Raw genomic sequence first — 26,388 nt, 5'->3', positions numbered from 1 at the left:
AAAACACAGAAGAGCGCCCTTCTCCATCTCCTGGAAGGAAGAGTCGGACGATCAGCACCAACCACAGTTGATGCAACAATCATTGACGGAAATTTCTTCATGCGTACCCTCCCACCTCATCTTCCAGGAACGTATGGTGGCTTAGCAGCTGGTATTCTTGAGCTAGTGACTGCCATGTCAGGAAACAGAGTCGACATCGTCTTTGACGCGTACCCTATTCCATCTATCAAGGAGAGTGAACGGGCTAGAAGAGGTCTTGGTGAGAAGGAGAAGCGGGAGTATGTTATAGCCGGTGCCGAGCAAAATCGTCAAAGGAACATTGGTGACAGCCTACAGTCCAGATCATTCAAAGAAGAACTACCAAAATTCCTAGCAGAAGAATGGATGGCACCACAATATGCATGATTGATCAAGCACAAGCATGTGTACCCCTCTGTCATTGCTGTCATACTGGTCCATCATTCCTGGAACACTCACGCGACCGTATGGATGGATGTTGGTACATCAGCACGAAATGACATGAGATATATCAACGTAACTGACATTGGCAAGACAATTGGAAAGAAGCTTTCTATTGCCCTACCTGCTTTCCACTCCTTCACAGGATCGGACTATACTTCTGCTTTTGTCAGAAAGGGCAAAGTCCGCCCATTCAAGCAACTGGAAAAGGATGCACAAACAGCATTTGCTGAAATGGCAAATGGAAACCTCAGTGAGAAGTCTACACAAGCTATAACTGCTTTCACAGCAAGGATGTATGGCGCAAAGGCAAAAGGGACAGCTCTATCCTTGGACGCACCAAGTGGTCAAGAAAAGCTTTGGACCAAAATCTGCAAACAAAGACCCACTGAAGAAACTAAAGGGCATTGATGCGATGTTGATTCCACCATGTAATGTGGAGATTTCCCAACATATCCGGCGAGCATCTTTTGTTGCAAGAATGTGGGCAAATGCTAACCTCACAGAGATTCAACAACATCCTACTGAAGATGATGGGTGGAAACTCCAAGATCAATCGTATGAAATAACGTGGTTCAGCGGTCCCCATCTGCCAGAGTCATTGGTACCAGATGAGGAAGCTACCGATGAGGAAAGTGATGATGATTTGCAACTCTCCTCTTCAGATAAAGAGGAGGATCTTTCTTCATCAGATGAGGAAAAAGAATCGGATGATGACTAGGATGGGGTGAGGGAGATGTATACTCCTTTATTAACACTTCTTTTAACAGTAATGGAGACCATTCACAATAATATTGCCAATTTTATTTTAAATGATGTTCGTCCAGCCCTTTTTAAGTGGTCATATTGGGCCTCATTCATGAAACGTTCTTATGCACAAATGTGTTCGTAAAGCCTTCTTACGAAGATTTTTGGAGTTCACGAAACGTGTTCTCAACTTACAGTTCTTAGATCTAAGAACAAATTCTACGAACGCTCAGGAGGACTCTTACGCACAAGCAAAGCTTGCACTTTCAATGCGCAATCGCCCTCATGATGGATTTTGCAACCTGATCCCAAAAAATGGAGTGCAAATAAAATATCCCAACAATTATTTATCATCAAAACAACTAAAATATATATTCAAATCCCAATTCATCAAAAAAAAAGTACCTGGCTGGACGTGCGCTGCACAGAGAGAGAATGTAAAGGGACCATTAGATTTATTTGCTGAAAGCCACCAATATTTGATGTCCTGCTTCAGGCTTCAGGCTTCCCTCTCTGTTCTTGCAGGTGTGCGGGATCATCAGAATAACATCGCAATGAAACATGGTGTGTCTATTGCGCACGTAGCACCCCCAGATAACGACATGCGCCCCCAGCCACGTCTTGAGCCAGAGCACGGGGCTGCTGTATTAATTAGGCAGCGTCTAATCAAATGTAACCACAGAAAAAATAAATTGTCACACACAAACTATGTATTTTGGCTTTATTTTTCCATCATAATTGTGTAAATATTTTGTAGAGATTCCGAAATAGTTTGGTTTTTGATTGATGGCCCACCTCCCGTTTCCTCCAGATCCCTCCGGTGCAGTCCAATCTTTTTTTTTACTCTGATTTTAAGTCAAACCATTTCTTTTTAACGTCTGCGGTGGCGCGTTTCTCCGTGGAAACGGCATTTATGTTTCCTGCAATGGTGCTCCATGCCGACTCTTTTTGGATGGCCTGATGACCGGTGGATACACGTAAAAATAAGGTGGTCTTGTGTTCCCTCACTCCTTGTAAAAGCACCTCTATTTCAGTAGAATTGAAGTTTTTCTTCCGTTTGTTGTTCAGCTGCTCCTCAGTCTTGCCCTTGCGTGTTGCCATCTCCGCCTCCAGCTGCCTGTTGCGCACGGCACATTTTTTACCTTATATAGGAAATAATAGGCGGTGACCTATGCAAATTAGGCCTCACATGCACGGGCATCCCCGTTGGCATTCATCAACCTAAGAACACCGGTGCGAACGATTATCCATACTTAAGAACAGGTCGTGAATGTGGTGCAGTTTCCAACCTTCGTAAGTACAGTTCTTAAGAAGACTTTTAAGAAGATGTTGGTGAATGAGGCCCATTGAGAACACTCTGCCCTACGAACTATTCTAAAGTGACCTTTCCACCACAATTTCCATTCTTATGTTAGTGATTCTGGATCAGGGCAAGATACTCAATACCTGTGTGATTTTAAGTGTGCACCTTCCATGTTAATTAACATGTTAATTAGGGGTCATTGGGTGTGGTATGACCTTTGACCTATTCTTAAGTGACCTTTCCACCACATTTTCCTTTCTTACTGAGGCTGAGGAGTGTAATCCCCTATAGTTGGAACACACCCTCCGGTCACCCTTCTTGAAAAGGGGGACCACCACCCCAGTCTGCCAATCCAAAGGTACTGTTCCTGACTTCCACGCAATGTTGAAGAGATGTGTCAGACGAGAGAGTCCCTCAACATCCAGTGCCTCGAGGAATTCAGGGCGAAACTCAGGGCCGTGTTCGGGAAGGCAGGGCATGCTGGGTTGTCGGGGCACTGCTGGTGGTGGGGGGTGAGGTGGCGGTAATGTGGAGGGGTGCGGAGGTGGCGGCGGGCGGACGCAATGCTGGACTCCTCGGCGGAGGATGCGCGACTGCCGGAGTCACCGGGCTTGTAGAGTTCCCTGAGCCGCGCTGGCGCTTCTCACGCATGTTGAGAAGCTAATTGCTGATACTGTATTCACTGGCTTCGCAGCAGATGTGTGTTGAGATGGATGGATGGATATATATATATATATATATATATATATATATATATATATATATATAGATAGATAGATAGATAGATAGATAGATAGATAGATAGATAGATAGATAGATAGATAGATAGATAGATAGAGATAGATAGATAGATAGCTCTTCGAAGAATGAAACTCAACAAAACAGCGGGACCTGATGAGGTCGTCACTGAAATGCTCCTCGCGCTAGGAGATGAGGGAATCGACCTCTTACACAGTCTAATCAACAAAATCTATGATACCGGTGACATACCAGACGACTGAAATCCATTTTTATTGCCTTGCCAAATAAACCAAACACCCTCGATTGCGAGAATCATCGAACCATCAGCCTCATGTCACACACTCTGAAGCTGATGTTAAAAATCGTGCTGGATAGGTGCCGGAAGAAGATTCACTTCAAAATCCCAGAGTTCCAGTATGGCTTTATGCCTGACAAAGGGACCAGAAACGCGATCTTTATCTTAAGAATGCTGAGTGAAAGAAGCATCCAACATGAACAAGACTTTTGCTTCATTGACTACAAAAAAGCTTTCGATCGGGTTCGGCATGGCAAACTCCTCAAGGACAGTGAGATAGATGACAAAGACTATCGAATTATTGGAAATCTCTATCGGTTTCAAAAAGCCGCTATCAAACTGCCTGAGGGACTGACAGACTGGATTGAGATAAATCGTGGTGTCCGGCAAGGTTGTGTAATGAGCCCAGACTTCTTCAACCTCTACAGCGAGGAGATCATTGGTCATCTTAAAGAGGTGCAGGAAGGCGTAGTACTTAATGGACAGCTCATCAACAACATCAGATATGCCGATGATACAGCCTTACTGGCCTCAAGCGAAGAAGGACTACAAAGGCTACTTGACGTGACCGTTCAAGCCTCGCAAGAACTTGGTCTTGAGATAAACTGCAAAAAGACTTACAGTAATTGGTGACTCTAAGGCCGCACGGTTAGTCTAGTGGTTAGCACGTTGGCCAATACAGGAACAGATCGGGAAGACCTGGGTTCGATTCTCCCCTGGGCATTTCTGTGTGGAGTTTGCATGTTCTCCCCGTGTGCGCGTGGGTTTTCTCCCGGTACTCTGGCTTCCTCCCACATTCCCAAAAACATGCAGGTGAGGTTAATTGGCGACTCTAAATTGTCCATAGGTATGAATGTGAGTGTGAATGGTCGTTTGTCTATATGTGCCCTGCGATTGGCTGGCGACCAGTCCAGGGTGTACCCCGCCTGTCGCCCAAAGTCAGCTGGGATAGGCATGCCCCCGCGACCCTAATGAGGATGAAGCGGTATAGCGAAATCTAGCTTCAATCAGATGAGCTCCATTTTCAAAGACCACAAGCTGTCCCTTCTGCTAAAATGTAGGCTTCTTAAATGTTTCATATGGCCAATTCTACTTTATGGATGTGAGTCCTGGACAATAACAGCGGAAACCAAGCGCAACATCGAGGCCACAGAAATGTGGCTTTATCGGCGTATGCTACGCATTCCCTATACGGCACACGAGACAAACGAGGCAGTGTTGCAATGAATGGACCAAAAACGACAACTTCTCGACATCATCCAATGCCGGCAGCTCAGTTTTGTTGGACACATCATCCGAAAAGGGAAGATAGAAGACCTGAGTCTTTCCGGCAGGATTCCTGGAAAAAAGCTAGAGGAGGACAAAGGATCCTGTTTTTACAACAACTGAAAGAGGCGTCCGGACTACGAACAACGAAAGAAATCTGGAACGCTGCAAGAAATCATCAATTACATCAGCACCATATACCTTCAATGCGTCGTCGAAGCCAGGAACTGGCATGACACTCAAAGAGAGAGATATATAGATATATAGTAGAAAGGTTTACTTTTTATTTTGTTGAAGGTAAAGTAAAAAAGTATTAAAAGGTGATACATATTTAAACTTTTGTCTTTAAATACAAAGCTTTGTGTTATTATTGGTTGTTGGTGTCAACATTTCAGCTTTTTCTCATTTATTTTGTTTCTGCTGTGATGCAATGACAAATGAGCCACAGGCAGCGGATGGCCCCTGAGCTGCACTTTGGCCGCCCCTGAACCCAACTTTGGGGGCCCCTATTTTTGTGAATCTTCGTCGGGGTTGGGCTTGTGGCATTGGCTCTACGAGCCAACTACACAACTTGGCTTGTTGGCTCAGGGGAAAGAGACTGGTCGATGCCTTACAAATGTCATCCTTTACAAGCCGCAGCTCGAACATTTTTTGAGCTGCACGTCTATCGCGTTATATGATGTTATTTGCCTTAATTTTGAGGTAAAGGCAAGATTTTGAGCCATATTAACGTACTGTTGTGTTCGCTGCGCTCTGTCACTCTTTCTCGCGCGCGCTTGTCGCTGAACGCTTGTTGTTGCGGGGCGAGGAGAGCCGGTGTGCGTGCTCCTGCTTCAGTGGTCAAAATGCAATGCCTGTTGGTCACACTGGAGGGGAGGGCACTTACGTAAGAATACATTTTTTTCCAATAGTCATGCGATGCACCAGCAAAGTCCCAAAGATGGACTAGTACAGAGATGGGCAAACTACGTTCCGCGGGCCAGATCCGGCCCGTTGTTCTTTTTAATCCGACCCGCCGAAGATTGTACAGAATTAAGATTTGCTGTGAATGATTGCATTCATTTCATTTTGACTTGTAATGACGGCATTTCAACACCAGGTGGCGCCGTAGCCGCAGTGACTTGAGAGAGCCATTTCCAATTACCGCTGTTCTTCTACCCGCTTGCCAACGTTACCACAGACGGATCGCCAAATCTGACAGGAAAAAACGTCGGGATGCTCAAGAGAATTAAGGACAGGTGAAAGAGGAAACCCTGAGCAGGATGTCATTTTTCTACACTGCATAATTCACCAGGAAGTGAATGTGTAAATCCGTGTTGCAGCTTGACCACGTAATGACGCCGGTTGTGAAACTCGTTAACGTCATTTGAGCGAGGGGACTTCATCGTCAGTTTGTTCATTTTCTTGAAGAAACTGGCGCGGATCACACGGACTTACTTTACCATTCTAATGTCCGCTGGTGAACTTTGGGAAAAGTATGTCAACGTGTGTGGGAGCTCAAACGGGAGATGATTTGGTTTTTGGAGCTACTTGAGAATACTGACACACTTCAGGAGCTGAATGACACAGTTTGGCTTTGTTATTTAGCTTTTACTGTGCACATACTGGCACACGTGAACGAGCTGAATGTGAAGCTACAAGGGAAAAAACAGTTTGTGCATGAAATGCAAGCAAACGTCAGAGCCTTCAAAACCAAGCTGTTTTTATTTTCCAAGCAAATGTATGTTAATACCCATCTGTCAAATTTTAAGTCAATGTGGCCCCCGGCCCGAAAAGTTTGCCCACCCCTGGACTAGTGGACATGATCGACGGGTTGTGACCCCTGTCATAGATTCCTGAGTGAAGTAAGCAGCTGTTCTGCCAGTAATTGTTCATGTTTGAGGTCATCTGCTGCTAACCTCGCCCCTTTGCATGAACACACGCATGTCAAGACTAGAAAATCCTGACTCGACTAATCAAGTTGGTATCCAGCTTCATAGTACCGCTTACCTTCAGTGTTTGGCTTGGTACCCACAAAGCAAAGAATAGACCTTGGATAAGTTAAGCATTATTTGTAGTACAGGCCCTAGGCTGATTGTCCTGATTATCTAATTTAATTAGTTTATCTAATGATTATCTGAAATCAGAAGTTCCTAAAAGTTTATTTTAAAAAGTTACAGCAGGAGAAAATAGTACAAATACGTACAAAGAAACAGAACAAAAACAGTCTCTGTGTCCCAAAAAAGGACACAACATTCATAGTCTCCAAGTTTGCGTCACAGGGAAGTTCCTATCTCTGTGTTAAAGCAGATGTAAGTGTTAAGTTATACGAGACCTTGTAATTTACACTATGTATGCAAGTACAACACTATAATAAAACAGTCGGAACATGAGCATTGATGGACACGTGCCATTCAAGGAAGGAAGATGAGAGAAAAACCATGTTGTCATCAACCAAAGTTGTGCAGCTGTTGTTATTGGCATCTCAGTACTTTCAAGATGACTTCTCACAAGTGACATTACACTTCCATGATTTTATATTTAGCAGAAACTGGAAAAGAAAGTATTTATTCACTGTTGTGTGTCCGAATGTGTATGGTCAAACTCGTCTTACTTAAGTAACTTTTACCACACACTGAGCATATAAAAGGTTTTTGTCCTGTATGTATTCTCATGTGTGCTACCAAATTTGACTTTCGAGAAAATCTTTGTCCACAAACAGAACAACCAAAAGGTTTTTTTCCTGAATGCGTTCTCATGTGCGATACCAAAGTTGCATTTTGAGAGAATCTTTGACCACAAATTGAGCAACTAAAAGGTTTTTCTCCTGTATGTATTCTCATGTGTGACACCATAGTTGCATTTCGAGTGAATCTTTGACCACAAACTGAGCAACTAAAAGGTTTTTCTCCTGTGTGCGTTCTCATGTGTGATGCCACAGCAGACTTTAGAGAAAATCTTTGATCACACACAGAACAACTAAAAGGTTTTTCTCCTGTGTGCGTTCTCAGGTGTATCTCCATACTTTCATGTCGAGAGAATGTTTGACCACAAACTGAGCAACTGAAAGGTTTTTCCCCAGTGTGTGTTCTCATGTGTAATACCAGAGTACACTTTTGAGAGAATCTTTGACCACAAACAGAACAAGCAAACGGTTTTTGCCCTGTGTGTTTCAGCATGTGGTAAGTCAAATTATTGCTGTGAGAATAGCTTTTTCCACAAACTGAGCAAATAAATGGTTATTCTCCAGTATGCCTTCTCATGTGTGATACCATAGCTGCTTTGTGAATGAATCGTTTACAACACACTGTGCAACAAAATGGTTTTTCGCCTGTGTGTATCCTCATGTGTGGTACTATATTTGACTGATAAGAGAATCTTTGACCACAAACAGAACAAGCAAAAGGTTTTTCTCCTGTGTGTTTTCGCATGTGTAGAGTCAACTCATACTTGTAACAAAAGCTTTTGGGACAAACTGAGCAGGTCAAACGTTTCTTCCCTGTCTTCTTTTTTTCAGAGTGTTTGTTGTCAGTGAGAGTCCTCATATCACCTTCACAGTCTGTATCGCTGTTCAAAGCTCGTTGGGTGTCGTCGCTATCTGATAGTGGAGCTAGTAGGTTGTCAGTTTGTGATCCTCCACAGTGGTTTCCATTAGCTTCTGTTGTCATGTGTTGTGGTGAGCTGCTGCTTGGAGGCTCCGCCCCTCTTGGACTGCGATGAAGCTGTGAAAATTCAGGTGCTTTGTCTTCATGTCCTTCAGTCTTCATAGAGACAACAGTCAGTGGCAAAGTGGTGAGATCAGCCCCCTTCGGCCTTAGAAGACACTCTCCCTCCTGAGTGGTCCAGAGTTCCTCCTCTTCCTTTTTAATGTGGGGGGGTTGTGGCTCTTCCTGCTTCAAAGTGGAGCTCCTCTCCTGCAGCTGAGGTAGACACTCTTCTTGACAACCAATCATCTGCTGGAAATTTGCAGGAGAAAACGAACGTAAGGACTCAGGTGGCTCGCCTTCACGGTCTTCAGTCTGCACAGAGACACCAGTCAGTGGCAACTTGGTGAGATCAGCCCCCTTCGGCCGGAGAAGACACTCTCCCTCCTGCATGGTACAGAATTCCACCTTTTCCTCTTTAACGTTGGGGGGATGTGGATCCTCCCGCTTCAAAGTGAAGCTCCGCCCTTGCAGCTGAGGGTGACATTCTTCTTGATGACCAATCAGCTGCTGGACATCTGCAGGACACAATACTATTTACATATTGAAAGGTTAGTAGTTCATGTTTACAACAGGTAATAAGGTAATAATAACAGTTTAGATTCATGGCACTTAATATGCGTGTGTGGATAATTTAAGGTGTACTATTTCATATACCATTATAATATTGAAGAAAATGTGCTTTCCACGTACTTTTTGAAGCCATTTTTTTTAAAACAGCAGGCATTTTTTGGCGCCGACTGCTCCGTTATGTTGGCAGAAATGCAACCAAAGTCGAGAGGCACTATAAATATATCTATGAGCAGATTGTACTATACTACTGTATACACGCATGTTAATTGAGATAATCTGCTCGTATTTATTGTGCCTCTCGACTTTTGTCGCATTCCTGACACCATATTAGTCCCCTCAGCGCTCTCAAGCATATATTGCTGCCTACGTAATTTCTGACAACAATCGATATGGCTCGCCGAGGGAAAAACCATCCATCCATCCATTTTCTATACCGCTTCATCCTCATTAGGGTCGCGGGGGCATGCTGGAGCCTATCCCAGCTGACTTCGGGTGACAGGCGGGGTACGCCCTGGACTGGTCACCAGCCAATCACAGGGCACACATAGACAAACAACCATTCACACTCACAGTCATACCTATGGACAATTTAGAGTCGCCAATTAACCTAACATGCATGTTTTTGGGAATGTGGGAGGAAGCCGGAGTACCCGGAGAAAACCCACGCGCACACGGGGAGAACATGCAAACTCCACACAGAAATGCTCAGGGGAGAATCGAACCCAGGTCTTCCCGATCTCCAAGCTGTTACTGTGTTGGCCAACGTGCTAACCACTAGACCACCGTGCGGAAAAAACAGGCATCTATATATTTTTTGTTTGTTGATATTGACTTGGCAGCAAAGTATCGATTCTTGTGACAACCCTAGTGTGTTAATTTGGAGCGTAGCTCACATGCTTAGAGCAGGAAGAGGGTGGGACTTTCAGCAGACTTTCACTTTCAGCACTTCGAAAGTTAGCACCTTATAGGCAGCCACATAATCGTTGCTGACAGTCCCTTTAACACTGGGATTAGGTCGTTTAAAGGGATTGTATTTAGCAGTTCCTCCAGCACGGCACGAGTATGGCAGGGAATCCAACACATAAACTACAAGAGCAGCAGAGACCCACCTGCTGATAACAACACATCGCTGGCAGAAGAATTCAATAATTTCTTCACCAGGTTTGAGAGACCATCAGATGATGCTGCTCTACCCGGACAGAGCATGACTGACTATACGCTCACCCTACAGACATATGCGGTCGAGCGAGTCCTGAAATCAGTCAGCACTAAGAAAGCAGCAGACCCTGATGGAATCCCAAGGAGGGTTCTCAAAGAGTGCTCTCACCAGCTTACAGAGGTTTTAACTGACATTTTTAATCTCTCTAGTGCATGCCACTGTCCCTGCCTGCCTTAAATCGGTCACCGTCATCCTGGTGTCAAAGCATGCCAACATCAGTTCCCTTAACGACCATAGAGCAGTGACCCTAACCCAATCATCTCCAAGTGCTTTGAAAGACTCATCCAGGGGCACCTGAAATCGTCTCTCTCACCCACCTTGGACCAGCACCAGTATGCTTACAGGGCAAATAGATCCACCGAGGATGCCTTAAATTCTGTGCTCCACGTAGCAAAGTCCCACCTGGAGCATTAATTGATTTTACCTTTGCTTTTAATACTATTGTCCCCAGCATTTTAGTCAAGAAATTACAGGATCTGGGCCTCCATGAACATCTGAGCCTGTGCATCAAAGACTTTCTGACCAATCGACCACAAACAGTGAGACTTGGCCTCCTCACCTCACCTGCCCTAACACTTAGTATAGGTGCACCCCAAGGTTGTGTGCTCAGTCCGATCCTGCACTCCCTCTACACCTGGGACTGCTCACCTATGCAGCGACAAACACCATAATAAAGTTTGCGAATGATACAGCGGTAGTAGGTCTCATCTCCAACAACGATGAGACTGCATACACAGATGAAGTCCAGACTGATCAGCTGCTGTGGGGAAAACAACTTGTTTGTGAATGTCATATTAGACTTCAGAAGGAACAAGAACGTGCACCTGCTGAGGATCGGAACCATGGAACAGATGTCCAGCTTCAAGTTCCTGGGAACCCACATTAGCAACAATGGAGCATAAACAGCATGGTTGCAGTAAAGAAGGCACACCAGAGACTGTACTTTTTCAGGATGCTAAGAAAGAACCACATCTCCTCATGTCTGCTGAAAACCTTCTCCCACTGCTGCACAGAAAGTGTGTTACTTTGCTGCCCTCCGGAAGGCGCTACAGGGTCTGAAGTGCCGTACGGCAAGGCTGAGGAACAGCTCTTACCACTGTTCATGAACTGAACTCCTATCCACCCATCCCACAGCCCCTCATCACCACCATTTGAACCTGCCCAATAAATTGATTTTTCCTTTCTTTATCACTGTGTTGCACCTTATTATGATGTAATTTATGACTGTATTTATTTACTGTATATCTGCCTGTGTGTTTGAATTAATGGCTAGGGAAGAGCTTTTACATTTTGTTGTATTGTATAATACAATGACAATAAACCCATCCTATTGTATTCTGCCTGGAGCAGGGATTTCCAACCCTAGTAGTACACAAGAAAATAGCAGGGGGTACGTGGAAACACTTCATATTCAAGATAAGTGAATAAATATGGGTCATTTCACACTAAGCAACACAATAAAATGTAATGTGTGAGCTACAAGACAATAAGGTGCACCAAAACTATAACAGTTGTGTTATATTCTACTTTTGGAGAATTATCACCACGTATGAGTGAGGGGGTACTCGTGGTATGACAAAAAGGCTGAGGGTACACAAGACAAAAAGGTTGGGAAACACTGGTCTATTCAAACGTAACGTTCTTGCGTGTAGTGTAGAAAGCTGCATGCGCATTTATGCGGTTTTATCCCTAATTGTGTAAAAATTGAAATTTCTTAGCACAGATGTTCTTTTAAAACACTGTTGGTAAAAAAAAAATGCTAGCTAGTGGTGTTGCTTTTATATGTTATGGTTTCAAAAAAATGTTATTAGGAGCGAGTTGCATACTGTCTCTTTATTACGGAGCCCCCGAGGCGACATCTAGAAAGAGAAATGTATGGGTAAAAAAAAAACGACGAACTATGTGAAGCTACGAGAAACACTTCCGGTCATAGCTCGCCTTACTCTATATCAACCGCCACTGCCCAAAACATTTTGTTTTTTAATCGGACAACACATTATTTTCTTCATTGGTCTTTCACACTCTTTGTTCTCATCTTGAGTTGACCTCCACTGCCTTCGTAATGCTGACAATCATGGCAGTTCTTTAACTTGCTCGGCGAGGTCGACTAATTTCTCATCGGGGTGCAAGATATCCTCCAAAAAGGCGTTGCTGAAAACTTCAACTCGCTCACCGTTAGCTGCAGTTTGGGGCTTTTTCTGCTTTGATGGCGTTGGTGGATCTGATTCTCTTCCACCTTCTCTTTGACTGGACGTCGCCATGTTAGCATAGCAGTGGTTCATCTTCTATCTTCCCTTCCCAGAACACTCCAGTGCTCCAAAATCAATTTTCGTTTCGAGGGCTTTAGAAAAGACTAAGCTTTAATGTATTCGTTGCTATATTTGCTGTGACACAGCATGTTACGAGATGTGCCGAGGCTTCGAAGCTTGTGCAGAGGCTTCGAAGCTTGTGTCGAGTAATGGAGGGGGCGTTTCCGCGAAGCGCGTATCTCGGCTTGGTTCATTTAGGGGAGGAGCTGAAAATGATGACGTCTGAAGCCTCGCTGCCCGGCTGTACCACGTGACTGCCTCGGGCAGCGGTTCAGATTTTGGCGCGAGGTTTGACAGCAATATAAACCCCTCAGGCTCCATTCAAAATGTGGGTTTTTGATGAGGAGTTGCAGTCATTTCAGCGTTTGGATAGAGGTTATAGAGTTTGGATAGCATAGTTTGGAGGGGAGATAGTTTGGAGAGATGATGGAGCCAGTGAGGAAGAGGAGGATTTCCCCTGCGTGGGTGTAACGGATGCTGTGAGGCTGTGCAAGTGTACGTTGGTAAACCTCACTCCCTCTGCCTTAAGAGCTGCGCTGACCACACGGACAACAGCCCGGACTGTCGACCGCGTGTTCATCGCTCTCGCCTCCCGTTGCGAAGGTCTTGTGTTCAAGCCCCGGTGCGGGCAGTGCGAGGCAGGGCGGGTTACTTTGGGACATTTTGATTTACATAAACTGGCAATTACATTTTTGTGCACGCGAGCGTCTTCTGTCCCCTGTGAAAGGGTGTTTTCAAAGGCTGGAGAAGTTGTTTAAAAAAAAAGAAATCGTTTAAAACCAAAAACTGTTGAGAAAGTATTATTTCTGAATAAAAATGAATAAAATATACCCTGTCCCGTACATCATTGTCCTAGTTACACAAGCATATTCAGTGCCTTCATAGTTCCACAAGCACTTCCACTGTCCTCTGCCTGCATAAGCCCATGCCATCTTTCTAAAGTGGCAAAGAAACATGGTTACACAACCCGCCATGTCATATGATAGTACCATTTGGGGAAAATGTGCATAAACACAATACATTCAACAACTATTTCATTCTACACACATGTGGTCATTTATGTAGAGACATGATTTGGTCATATAGTTTTGTTATTCATGGACACAAAGGTTCAATGACTCCTAGACAATGTGGTTAAGATACTGTACAGCTGCCTGTGATTATACACCTGGCCAGTAGGTGGTTTCGTGTGCACATGAAGCTTCGATAAATGAACCCTTTCTCGAACCAGTTGGCTCACGTGGGTCGATGCCTCATGAGGCTTCATCTCACCCTCACTCACCAACACTTATATGAATTCACAGTGTGAATCCATATAAGTGTTGTATCGTATACTTGAAACTTCTGTCGAGAACTCCGAAGTACAGCCGCTCAGACCGCCATCTTGGCCACCACCAAATTCATTAACTTTTCTTCTTCTTTTTGTTTTATGGCAGATGGCACTAATCATAAAAGCTGCATTACCGCCGCCCACTGCTGTGAACCAGGTTCCCTCTAACATTATATATTAAATATTTATAGCTATATATATACAAAAAACATACATTATATTAACCAGCCCTGACTCCTCTAATAATTTTACCAGAATCTTATGCTTGACACTAAGCACATTTCTGAGAGTAATTCCCTCTCGTCCCTGACTTCTGATTTCACATATCAACTTTTCCTTTATATTTCACACAATGCAGCATGACATGATCGACTGACTCTGCCTCATGTCACACAACCCTGTTGGATGTTTCTGTATTTCTTTATTTCATCTTGAGGTTTTACAGCAGCCGAAGCATCCATGGTACTCTATCCACGGTTAACTCTAACCATGGATAGAGTACCATGGATGCTCATATAGAGAGCATATAGAGAGTTACGACAACTGAGATTAAGCCGCCATGTTGGGGCCAATTCAAGCGCGCGGCTTGCGTGCACAGTACGACATTGCATGTAAATTGCAATGTCTCTGCACAAAGGGACGCATGCACGCATTTTTGGGGAATAAACAAGAATACGCCCAAGAATACTGGAAACTTTACTGTAAATGACATGTTTACGTTCTTTATGCTCAGTTATTCACTCATTTATTTTGAAGAATGTAGTCCTGCCACCGGATGTTGGCATGCTCTTATTTTGGCGGAACGTTTTTTCTTTTCCTGTGTCAAAAGGTTAACTTCGCTAATGGTGATTGCAACCCCACGCAAAAAGTGCTCACATATTTTCTCAGGTAAAGTTATTTGCACTGATTGTCTAAATATTGTGAGTAGTAAATTAATGAGAAAATGTGTTTTCATTGAATTGTTCGTGTTTAAAGTGACAAAATTTCCTGCTGTGTAGTTTCAACCTGGCTGGTGGTAGGCTAATGTGGAAGACTACCTCGTGTTTAAGCTAGCGCCCTTGGAAGGCGAAATGAGGTATGAAACTGCTGACCATATGTATACTTCAGACTGTGTGTGTATATGTGTGTGTGTGTGTTAATAAGTGAATAAGAGAAGTTGTTTAAATGTTTTATGTGTAGCTGCATATGAAAATGTATTCAGTATGATTCATGTGATTGCACTGAGGGAGTGATTTGTGTATTGGTTGTGAAACTACAGCACAAAGTCATATTTTTCTTGTTTATTCTGTAGTTTTCACGGTGCTTATGGTGCTTATGGTGCTTATGGTGCTCAAGGTGCAAGAACTGAGCCGGAAGAATAAAGGCACCCGTTTGAAACTCCACGTCTGACTAATCCATTCCAAGAGGCCGCTACATTTACAGTATTCTTGGGCGATGTTACGAGATGTGCCGAGGCTTCGAAGCTTGTGTCGAGTAATGGAGGGGGCGTTTCCGCGAAGCGCGTTTCGAGGCTTGGTTCATTTAGGGGAGGAGCTGAAAATGATGACGTCTGAAGCCTCGCTGCCCGGCTGTACCACGTGACTGCTTCGGGCAGTGGTTCATTTTGGCGCGACGTTTGACAGCAATATAAACCCTTCAGGCTCCATTCAAAATGTGGCTTTTTGATGAGGATTTGAAGTCATTTCAGCGTTTGGATAGAGGTTATAGAGTTTGGATACTAGAGTTTGGAGATAGTTTGGAGGAGATAGTTTGGAGAGTGGATGGAGCCAGTGAGGAAGAGGAGGATTTCCCCTGTGTGGGTGTAACGGATGCTAGCCTGTGAGGCTGAGAAAGTGTACGTATGATAGTACCATTTGGGGAAAATGTACACAAACACAATATATTAAAAAAATATTTTATTCTACATAGATGTGGTCATTTATGTAGAGACTGATTGTTCTGTCAGGTTTGTTATTTTATTTTATTTTATTTATTTATTTATTTATTTTTTATTTAATTAAATTTTATTTTTTATTTATTTATTTTTATTTATTTTTTTTATAATTTTCTTTGTTGTGTTAAAAAAAAAAGGAAAGGAAAAAAAAAGAAAGGAAAAAAGAAAAAAAAGCTTTGTTCTTATTTATTTATTTAGTATTGTCATCATTATTATCATTATTATGAATGTTCTCTCTTTTTTTGGGGGGAGGGCTATCTCACCGTTATCTATTATGTGTTATCCTGACTATCACTGAAAACATGACATGGAATCCAGGAAGTGAACTACATGTACTGTACTAGATGTAGAATGGATGGGGGGTAGGATTAAATAAGCTTTGCTTCTTCCTACTCCTTTTGGACATGTGGAACTGTCAAAGAATGATTCATGAGATGTATTCCATTGTAACCTTCATGTTCAAATAAACTAAACCAAACATGATTTGGTCATACAGTTTTTGTTATTCATGGACACAACAATTCAATGAATCCTAGACCATGTGGTTCAGATACAGCTGCCTGTGATTATACACCTGGCCAGCAGGGGGGTTCGTGTGCACATGAAGCTTCGAGAAATGAACCCTTTCTCGAACCATTTGGCTCACGTGGTTCGATGCCTCATGAGGCTTCATCTCACCATCACGACAAGGCGAACGCAAATGCGAATTTGGCCCCAAGATGGCTCCACGAGTCATGTGGCCGTATTTTTTCGACTCGTCATGTCGCAAATCTCTATATGGAGGGACTCCATCCATGGTGTCACACTGCTGCCATCTTGCGGCGGTATTGAAGGTGTTGATCATTAAAATCACCTGCTTTAGTGATTGGCTGGAAAGAAAACCTGCAGTGTCTCGGCCCTCCATGGCATGAGTTTGACACCCCTAAAGGATGCAAAAACTATGGAATGACAAAAAAAAAACTATGGAATGACAAGGAGTGCCAAAATTAAGAGGGACTACATGTGGAAATACAAAGAGAATCAATAATAAAAACTATACAAATGTAGTCATATTCTTTTCCTTTTTGTCATTGTGCTTTGTGTATTGTCTTTGTTTTTTCCATTTTGCAGTCGCTTTGCCTGTTTTGTCTTTGTCTTTTCCATCTGCTTTTTGTCATTGCATTTACCGTACTTGATGGGGCAGGTCATTCTGCCAGGGTGACTAGTCCATATCTGATCACACGATTCCTGTTTAAAGTGCTCATGACACCCAAAAAAGTTTGCAAAAACAATAACAAAATGAAAGTACTAACTTAATAAAATGTTTTTGTCATACTGCTGTCATGGATAAATAGACAACTATAAAATAGGAGTGAAATGAAGTCGTTATTTTGACCAAATTTGGAGTTGCTGAACCGCCGCCACCTTGGCTATGACGTCGACCATGGACAACCTTTCGGCTGTCGTCACTCCATGGAGCAACAACAAAGTGAGGACCTGTGTGTCAACATCGACGTCTTGGCAACAGCATACAACGTTTACCGTCAACACTACCGACATGATGCAGGGAATGTGTAAGTGTTATCTCATATAGTACAGGCCAAAAGTTTGGATATACCTTCTCAATCACTTGGGGACACGTTGCCAGTTTTTGCAATTTTCCAGACTGACTGTCCTCATTTCTCTTTACTTAGCTGGTTGGTTCTTGCCCTAATATGAATCCTAACAGTTGTCCAATAGGGTTGTCGGCTGTGTATCAACCTGATTTCCACACAACTGATGGTCCCAAACCCATTAATAAGACAAGAAATTCCACCAAGTAACCCTGACAAGGCACACCTGTGAAGTGAAAACCATTTCAGGTTACTACCTCATGAACCAATCAAAAAAGCAAAAATAAAGCAAGGGGTGGCTATTTTGAGGAGTCCAAAATATAAGGCATAGTCCCACTTTTTTATTAAGTACATAATTCCATGCGTTCATTTAAAATTTTGATGCCTTCAATGAGAATCTACAACGTAGAGTCATGAAAATAAAGAAAACACATTTTTAGCCTGCACTGCATGTGTAAATACCGTATATTCATAACAGTACCTGTGAATATTCTCATTCATCCATGTCATTGTATTCCCAGAGCATTCAATAGATTGCAACCTGAACAATGCAGTTGTGATCGATTGAATTTGTTTTCAGTTGATCATGTGGGATTTACCATTTTAGTTACCAATGATCCCATTGTTTGAGCAAAATATTTGCCATTTGTTGCAGATATGGTTGTTGCTCTTAATAAAGACAATATATATTATTTGTGTTTATACTGTTTTTATGTTCCATTCATGAAACAAATTTACATGAGCTCTCACAGCATCCTTTTGACAGTATGCAGCAGTCAGTGGCAAGTGTGCGTATTGAACACACAACAGGTCCTTGAAGTCGTCTCCATTGTAGTCCTTGCTGCAACAAACAGCTTCAACATTTGCCATAAGTTCCTTGACATATTCTGCAAAATGTAATATTAACAAAGCAATACATATAATTAAAAAACACAAGTTAACATGGTTCTACCAATGAATGTTTGGATATACATATATACAGGTACTGTATGTGGCTTTTCCCCCGGTGACTGTCAGCTGTTAGGCTTCGTGCATTGCTCTGGGGGCCATGCCGGCTTGGAGGGCCCTGTTCATCTTGGGGCCTGCGTGGTGGGATACCCAGGGTGTGTGTGGGTTGGGGGTCTCGGATGTGCAGTTTGGGCTTGGGGTGGGTGCGTGGTGCTAGGGTGGGGGGATCACGTCCTCTCTCCCTTCGGGGGCGGGGTGGCTGTGGTGTGGTGGATGTAGGGCGGGCTACATTGTGGACGCTACCGCGGGTGGGGCTCTGGTGTTAGCGGTGCTGGGTGTACCATTTCTGGGGGGTTGGGCGGGCCGGACTGGGCGTCCTGGCAGGCCGGGGTTGTGTCCTGCGGCGCGTGGCTTCTGAGCCTGTTCTGTGTGAGTGGTCTATCAGTCGTGTGTCCTCGGTCCCCCCCCGCTCGGTTTGGACGGTGTTGGAGGGTGGGCGTGTGGGGCCCTCGTCCTTCCTGTTCCCTGTTCCGCTGCACCGGTTCACACACATATAGGACTTTGGGGGGTGGTCCACGGTTGGGCGGCGACTCCTTTTGCCACTGGCATGCCTCTGAGTATTGGGACCCTCAATTTTAATCGCACAATAGACACTTGGTTTGGTGGGGCTGGGCAGGTGAGGGGACCAACAAACCTCAGCTCCATTCCATTCCATTCAATTTTCCTCCGCTTATTATTTGTTTTGTTTTGTTTGTTTTGTTTTGCCCGGGTCGCGGGGGCAGCAGTCTTAGTAGGGAAGGCCAGACTTCCCGGTCCCCGACCACCTCCTCCAGCTCCACCGGGAGGACACCAAGGCGTTCCCAGGCCAGCTGTGAGACATACAGTAATCCCTCCAGAGTGTCCTAGGTCTTCCCCGGCTGGGCATGCCCAAAACACCTCAGGTGTCCCCCAATTTTAATTGCATCGCTGTCATCCACATACCTATCATATACATGCACACACATACAGAGACCAGCCCTTTAGAACTGTCCTCTTTTATTTATTTATATTTATAATTGCAAAATAGACACAAACTCATCTTACCGCCTACACGGGTGGAGTAGGGTGGATCGGGGTACCTCCTGCCTATTTCGCAGCAACCTGTCCGCCGGGCGAGGTCGGGGATGTGGCTGTGGACCTGTCTGCTGGCCGTCGCGGCACGGTGACTTGTCCGCCGTGGCCTGGCTTGTGGAGCATTTTCGCCTGCCCTTCCCTGAGGTGGCTCGTTGGTGTGGTGGGTTGTCTTGCTGCTCGTCCGTTTGCCCGCCCGCTGGCTCATTTGCTGGCTTATCTCGTCTGCTCCTCTGCCTTACTGGTAACGTCCTGCCGTTGGGATGTGGGGGGCCTGGGGTTTTCTTGCTCCCCAGTGGTCTGCATTCTCCGCTGCGCCCCGGGCCCCCTGCGTGGAGTATCTTTCCAGGTGTCGGGCGGTCGACCACGATGTGTGTGTGCATGCGTCCTTTTAAATGGGGATACACAGGGGTTTGCTGCGTGGGGGCAGGTGCTGCCAACCGGGCCTTCGTTTGGTGGGATGGAGGCGATACCTTCGTCCCTGGGCAAGGCGGTCCTGTGTTGGGGGTCGGGCATGGGGTGGCCCGGGGCTGGTCGGGCTCCGTTGTTTTGGTGTGGGTGTGGCGTGGGGGGCTGCCGCTTCCGCCGTGGGCGGGCTCCTTTTCGGTTGTGGGGGTGTCTCTGGGCCTGCTGTTGTGTGGCCCCTGGTACCTGTCTGCCCTGCCCTTGTGGTGTGTGGTCTTTCGCCGGTCTTTGTGGTTGGCTGTCCTCTGGCCTGCCGGCGCCCTGTTTCTGGTTGGGATTGCCTCTCTGCGGCCCCTTGCTGGTCTTCCCAGAGGGGAGGGCTTTGTGGGCTGGCTCTTGGGGGGCTGGTCTTAGCTCTGCCTGCCCCTGCGGGCCCGGTGGATTTCTGGTGGTGGGGGCTCGGCCTGGCTGTGTGGGGCGGAGCTTGCTGGGTGGTGGAAGGCAGTCCCTCTCCTTTCATGCATTCTCAGTGTCAATTACACGTTCACACGTTCACACATTCACGCGTTCACACGTTCACATGTATATACATGAAGACATGCACACATACAGAGATACCTGTACACAGGTATATATGCACACTCAAAGTACATACTATACATACTTCCCCACATTAATCAGTGAGTTAACCAGGATGTTATGTTATTATGTTGTTGGTTTTACTACAGTGACGGTGATGTCGCCAATATGATTGTAGTTATTACAATTGTGTGCATTACAGTTATTGTCATTCTGATCACTATCATAGTTAATAATTTCATCACTACCATTAATACTAATGTTTATGACTGTTTCAATGCAGTGTTATCATTGTGGTTGTTGATATTATTTGTCCTTTCTGTCATGGTCTTTATAGCCGTCACAGACATTTGCTGATGTAGTCCGGTTTGTTTCTGTTGTTTTGTTATTGTTGTCACAATTACTGTTGTCCTTGTCTCTCTCTTTATTGTCTCCCTCTTGTCCCTGAACTCCCCCCTCTGTTTTCTTTTCTCTTCTTCTCTATCCCCTTCTAGCTCCGGTCCGGCAGTTCCAAATTTGCATTACAAAAAAAACATCAAAGTCAAATAAACTCTGTATAACAGGGGAAGTGTATCTCACACTTTTCCCTGGCAGAGAAAATCTTTTGCGCACATAAAGGCATTTAGATCAACAATACTATCTGCCCTAATGGCTGGACAGGACAAGGAAATAAAAAATACCAAAAGGGACAATCCTCAACAACACTGTGTTTCCAGTGGACTCCTTCAGGTTCCTGGGCTCCAATATCTCCCATGACATGAAATGGTCCTCATGGAAAAAAGCGCAGAAGTGAATGTACTAGACTAGAAGTTCAACCTGCTGAAGGAACTGCTATCTTCTACAATGCAATAATACAGTTTGTTCTTTGCACTTCCTTGACATTCAAATCGGTCTTGTCTGAATATGCCTCTACCAATGGTCAGCAACCTTTCTGAGACCAAGATCGCTGGATCTTGGCCGTGAACATGCGCAAGGGAGAGGGAAGTCTGGGCCTCCCTGCTTAGGCTGTTGTCCATGCAACCCGACCTCGGATAAGCGGTAGAAGATGGATGGATGGATTGATGGATGGCATCAACATTTCAGCTTTTTCACATTGTGCCTTTTGCTCTATTTTTTTTCTTCAATTTTTGCTGGTTTTTTTACATTTGATTTTGTTTCTGCAGTGATGCTATGACAAATGAGCCACAGGCCACGGATGACCCCCGAGCCGCACTTTGGCCAACCCTACTTTTGTGGATCTTCATCGGGGTTGGGCTTGTGGAGTGGGCTCTATGAGCAATGAGCACACTACACATCGGCTTGTTGGCTCAGTGTCGTGGGTGAGCGATGGTGAGGAGAGAGAGACTGGTCAATGCAGCCCTAACGAGTTGCAGCTCAAAAGTTTTTTTGGAGGTGCATGTCTATGGAGTTACATTTTTTCCTTAATTTTGAGGTAGCAAAGGCATTTGAAGCCATATTAACATGCAATAACTACTGTTGTGTGCTCAGGCACATTGCTGCGCGCTCTGCCACTTACTCTCTCTCCCTCGCTTAACCTTGTGGCGAGGAGATACGCTGTATGTGCGCTGATACCTCTGGTCGAGTTTTGGGGACTGGGCTCCTGGCTGGGGCTTGCTGGTTGTGTGCCTAGATGGTGGCGAGGTGTACAGACGTGTCAAAATGCGTGTCCGTTGGTCGCTCTCCGGGAGGGGAGGGCACTGATGTATTAATTTTTTTTCTAATATTCTCGCAATGACCGGCAAAGTCCCAAAGATCGACCAGTAGCTCAGGATCGACGGGTTGGTGACCACTGCTTTAGAGAATACATGGTTTGAATCCTGCACCAACCCCTCAGACTAGGGCTGTCCTACCGAGTCAGAACAGTTTTGTTTCACCTAGTCATCGAGCATGAACTGATAAGGCCTGCTCTGATGAGAAACAAAACATCTTTTAAGACAACCTGAACTGTTCAGTTGCGATCAATACAATGACCTGGATGAATGAGAAAATTCACAGGCACTAATAGTTATACACTCCTGATCAAAATCTTAAGACCAGTTGAAAATTGCTAGAATTTGCATTTTGCACATTTGGATCTTAATGAGTTTTAAGTAGAGCTACAACATGCAAAAACAAGAAGGGGGAGTGAGACAAAAAACATTTTGAAAAAGTAATTTATTGAAAACAACAATTAAATTGAAATCGGTTGTTTATCAGCTGATCAAAAGTTTAAGACCACAGGCTGTAAAAGCCAAAATCTGCTCAAAATTTTCATTTTCTGTCAGGCACTGTCATGCCCTCCTGATGGCTAAAGCTAAGAAGCTTTCTCTTTTTGAACGTGGTCGGATTGTCGAGCTGCATAAGCAAAGCATCTCGCAACATGCTGAGGTTGGGCTCAGCAAGTCATTCTACATTTTTTTTTAAGATCCTGAGCATTATGGAACAAAAAAGTCAAGTGGTAGACCCAAAAAAACACCTGCGCTGAGCCGGAGGATCCAATTGACACAGGGCGGTCTTCGACTGGAGCGTGCCGGCCCTCACTTTCATTGCGCCTCAGGGTTTCGCTCGGACTCTCCGACTTGTGCGTGCGTTAGACTCCTTGGTCCGTGTTTCAAGACGGGTCGGGTGGGTAGCCGACATCGGCGCTGACCTGTGACACCCGGTGTACATGGGCCGGTCCCCGCCTTGGGCGGCGCGACGTGGTTTGGGCGCACTGAGGACAGTTCGCCCCGCGGGGAGAGTGGGCGTAGCGAGCACGCCGTCCGCGGCCTCGGGGGGAAACGACGAGGTCCAGGCGGGGGAGCGCCACCTTCATCCCAAACCTTTCCAAGCCGACCCAGAGCCAGTCGTGGCGCACCGTCGCGAAGGAAATGCGTCCGGCGGGGGCGTGCCGGACCCGGGAGAGGTCCCGCGAGGGGATCCTCCCGCACCAGGCCTTGGCCCACCGAGTTGGTTCCAAATTGCTGATACTATGTGGGAATGCATAAAGGTAAGATTTGATTACCTTATTGAGTGCTAATGTGCATATCTGTGCGGTGCACCTCTCTGAAAAACAAACTCCAGGCTGGTACTGGTGGATGGTGGCTCTGTATTAATTTTGTGGTTTTAATTTTTACACAACAGGCTTGTAATCAGGGGGGGTTCGGGGGGTTCAAACAAACCCCCCCCCCCGTGGGCGACCAAAGGTCCGCTTGGTAAAAAAAAAAAAGCTGCTATCAAGGTGTGCAATTGTAACCGATGTGTTAATTCAGTTAATTTAATTTCACCGATAATTCATTTTTTATTTCTCACGTATGTATTTGTTGTTAAAAGCACCTTTTTATGGGCAGTCTTTATTTTGTTGTGTGAACTTTGACATTGCCGTGATGTCATTTCCTGCTATTCTGGCGCGCTCCTCTTCAGTCGCACACTGACTGAGAGTTATGTTAGTCTGGTGACAACAATGTTTTAATGTGTTAATGTGAATATAAGACACATTTCATGCCATTTTTATTATGTACACCATTTGAAGACAACTCACGGAAGTTACTGCTGTTAATTACGCTCGTTTAGGGGAGTTCGTTTTCATGTGGTTTTCTTTTTTTTAGGAGAGGTGTGCATGAAGCTTATTCAGGTTGCTGCACATTTTATGTGTTTTGCACAGAGATTAAACGCCCACTCTGGCTGGCAAGAGAACTGCAGCTGTCTCCTCATCACTCACCACGTCAAAGAACACAACGCAGAATTAATTTTTAGCCAGTGTCAGCACAGACAGGCTACACAATCCCGTTCACTTCCCCAACATCAGGGTCCTCCTTCAGTTGGCCTGTACCATCCCAGTAACATGGTGTGAATGTGAGCCAAGTGCCAGTACCTTGAAGCGTCTGAACACCTACATGAGGGCCAGTATGACGCAACAGCGGCTGACCTCGCTGGCACTTCTCCACATTCACTACAAAAAGGTTATCAACCTGGAGGAAGTGGTGGACATATTTTCCAAGAAAGATGATGCTGAATGAGGGATAGGTAAGGCTGAAACACATTGTAGTGATTCATATTGTGTAGGCCTGTGGAAATACAGTAGCATCCACCACTGAAGCCATGGCATGCTCAGTCGCCCAGTAAACTGATGAACTTATCTAAATAGGGCAAGCTTGATGTTGTCATTTTGCCTTTAAGCTTGTCATTTGTTATGTCTGTCCAAAATATGCATCAGAAAACTGTTTTTTCGTGCTCCAAACGCAAAATTTTCCCTGCTTACACCTTCCCCCACTCGGTTGCTTCGCTCCCTTGCAAAAGGTCCATTCACTCAGATTTTTGAACCCCCCCGAAAAATATCTGGTTACGGGCCTGCACAATACATCATAAATAAGATAAATTAGATCGCTCCATCACATCCATTCTCATCTTGAGCCATGGGCACTTCGGCTATGCCTGCCAGTAAATATAATATAAAATATAATTGCAGATGGCAACCAATATTTTAACTCAAAGTTCAAAGCAAAAATTCAGCCGAGAGATGGCTGGCATGTAAAAAACACTCGTTAGTTGGGACACTTGTATGCCAAGGTACCACATGACAATAAGTGCTTCAGTAACTTCTCACTTCTCTCCAGCAGGCAACATAGTCTATGACATTTCTGCTCAACCTTTGCTCCCGCTTGTGGATCCACAGTCTCCTCTTCGTTTCCTCAAACTACAGCATGGGCCGAGGGTCAAACAGGACGTGCGCACGTTAATCACGCGTCCAAAAAAATAGTGCCGTGAAAGGAACCTTCCTTTGTAATGGTGTTTATGATAAATGATAAATGATATCCATCACTGTCATGTCAAATAACACTTTCCAGAAACGTTTTAAGTCAATAACTGTTGCGGTATGGCTGGTGCTGTCAGAAGCTTGTCCCCCAGTGTGCAGAGACGAGGCAATGGAGTGCAAAAATAAATGTTCTTTCATTGTTTAAAGCAGGAGCGAAAAAAAGGTGACAGAGAAAAAGCTCTGTGATAAAAGTACAGGTAGTCCAGGTAAGTGGATAGTTCAGGTAACAGCACTGATTAGGCGACGAGGTGCATAGGAAGCACAGACAATGGCAACGAACTAGCGCCGCACGTACGACGGCTCTGGCCTTTTAACCGCCCCAAATGACAATTGGCCGCAACTGTCCGGCCACCAGGTGTGAAGCAACTGTCTCCGCCACCACGCAGGAAGTACAGCTCTCCAAAATAAAGGCGCAGGACAGGAAGAACTCGCTCCTAACAATAACCTAACAATAACGGCATGATGTTTTCATGCAATGGTAGATAAATCTTTTATTGGCTAGCACACATTTTCACAGTCAAACTGTGTTTTTATCAGGGATGTCCGATATTGCCAGGACGATATTGGTTTACTGGCATAAAAACGTGATATCGGCCAACATCGGTATCGTTTTTTTCCCCTACAAAAAAAGCCGATACAGAACTTTTAGGGTCAAGGTCGCAAACTTGCAACACTGCTGACCTTGCTGTATCATGAAATTAATACTGTGCTGCTCAGAAGTCTGTGAGAATAAGTCTATATTTAAACAAGCAGAGTAACAACACTAACAATGAGGTCACCTTCGAAATTGCGGGGGGTTACCATTCCACACCCGAGTCTTACTCAAGGTGTTTTTTAAAGAAAGCGCGAAAAAAAACATCACACAGCAACGTAATAGTTAGATAACAGACAAGACACTACCAATGAATAATGCAGACTAACCGACAACTACAGTATATGTGAACTGTAAACATGTAACTTAGCGGCTATTTACAACAACAGTAAAGCAAAGCACGCTAGGAAAAAGGAAGCACTACTGTCAAAAACATACACATAGACGCTGCTTCGCTGAGCCAGACGTCAGCATCGTCGCCAAATTGGATGTGGCAAGGCTGCGCTGCAAGTGAATACGAGGGAAATAAG

General features: G+C 44.8%; 1 protein-coding gene and 1 long non-coding RNA gene across 3 annotated transcripts; one reads left to right on the top strand and one right to left on the bottom strand.

Moving 5' to 3' along the window:
• Positions 1 to 7,971: 7,971 nt before the first annotated feature.
• Positions 7,972 to 12,994, bottom strand: LOC129179235 (zinc finger protein 37-like). Of its 2 annotated transcripts, none has more exons than XM_054772209.1 (2): positions 12,460 to 12,994; positions 7,972 to 9,027 (listed from the first exon to the last, which is right to left on the bottom strand). In XM_054772209.1, the coding sequence occupies exons 1-2, from the start codon at positions 12,566 to 12,568 to the stop codon at positions 8,030 to 8,032; spliced, it is 1,107 nt and encodes a 368-aa protein (XP_054628184.1). In that variant the 5' UTR covers positions 12,569 to 12,994; the 3' UTR covers positions 7,972 to 8,029. The 2 variants fall into 2 exon arrangements, with proteins under 2 accessions (XP_054628184.1, XP_054628185.1); XM_054772210.1 differs by having other exon boundaries at positions 7,972 to 9,012; positions 12,460 to 12,993.
• Positions 12,995 to 14,638: 1,644 nt separating this feature from the next.
• LOC129179242 (uncharacterized) lies at positions 14,639 to 15,863 on the top strand. Its single transcript, XR_008569928.1, has 3 exons — positions 14,639 to 14,813; positions 14,924 to 15,000; positions 15,217 to 15,863. It is a non-coding gene; the product is annotated as an uncharacterized LOC129179242 (long non-coding RNA).
• The last annotated feature ends 10,525 nt before the right edge of the window (positions 15,864 to 26,388 follow it).

The sequence above is a fragment of the Dunckerocampus dactyliophorus genome, chromosome 4 (assembly GCF_027744805.1).
Source record: "Dunckerocampus dactyliophorus isolate RoL2022-P2 chromosome 4, RoL_Ddac_1.1, whole genome shotgun sequence".
Taxonomy (NCBI): domain Eukaryota; kingdom Metazoa; phylum Chordata; class Actinopteri; order Syngnathiformes; family Syngnathidae; genus Dunckerocampus; species Dunckerocampus dactyliophorus.
Note: the sequence above shows the minus strand (reverse complement) of the source record. Positions and strands in the feature narration are given on the sequence as shown.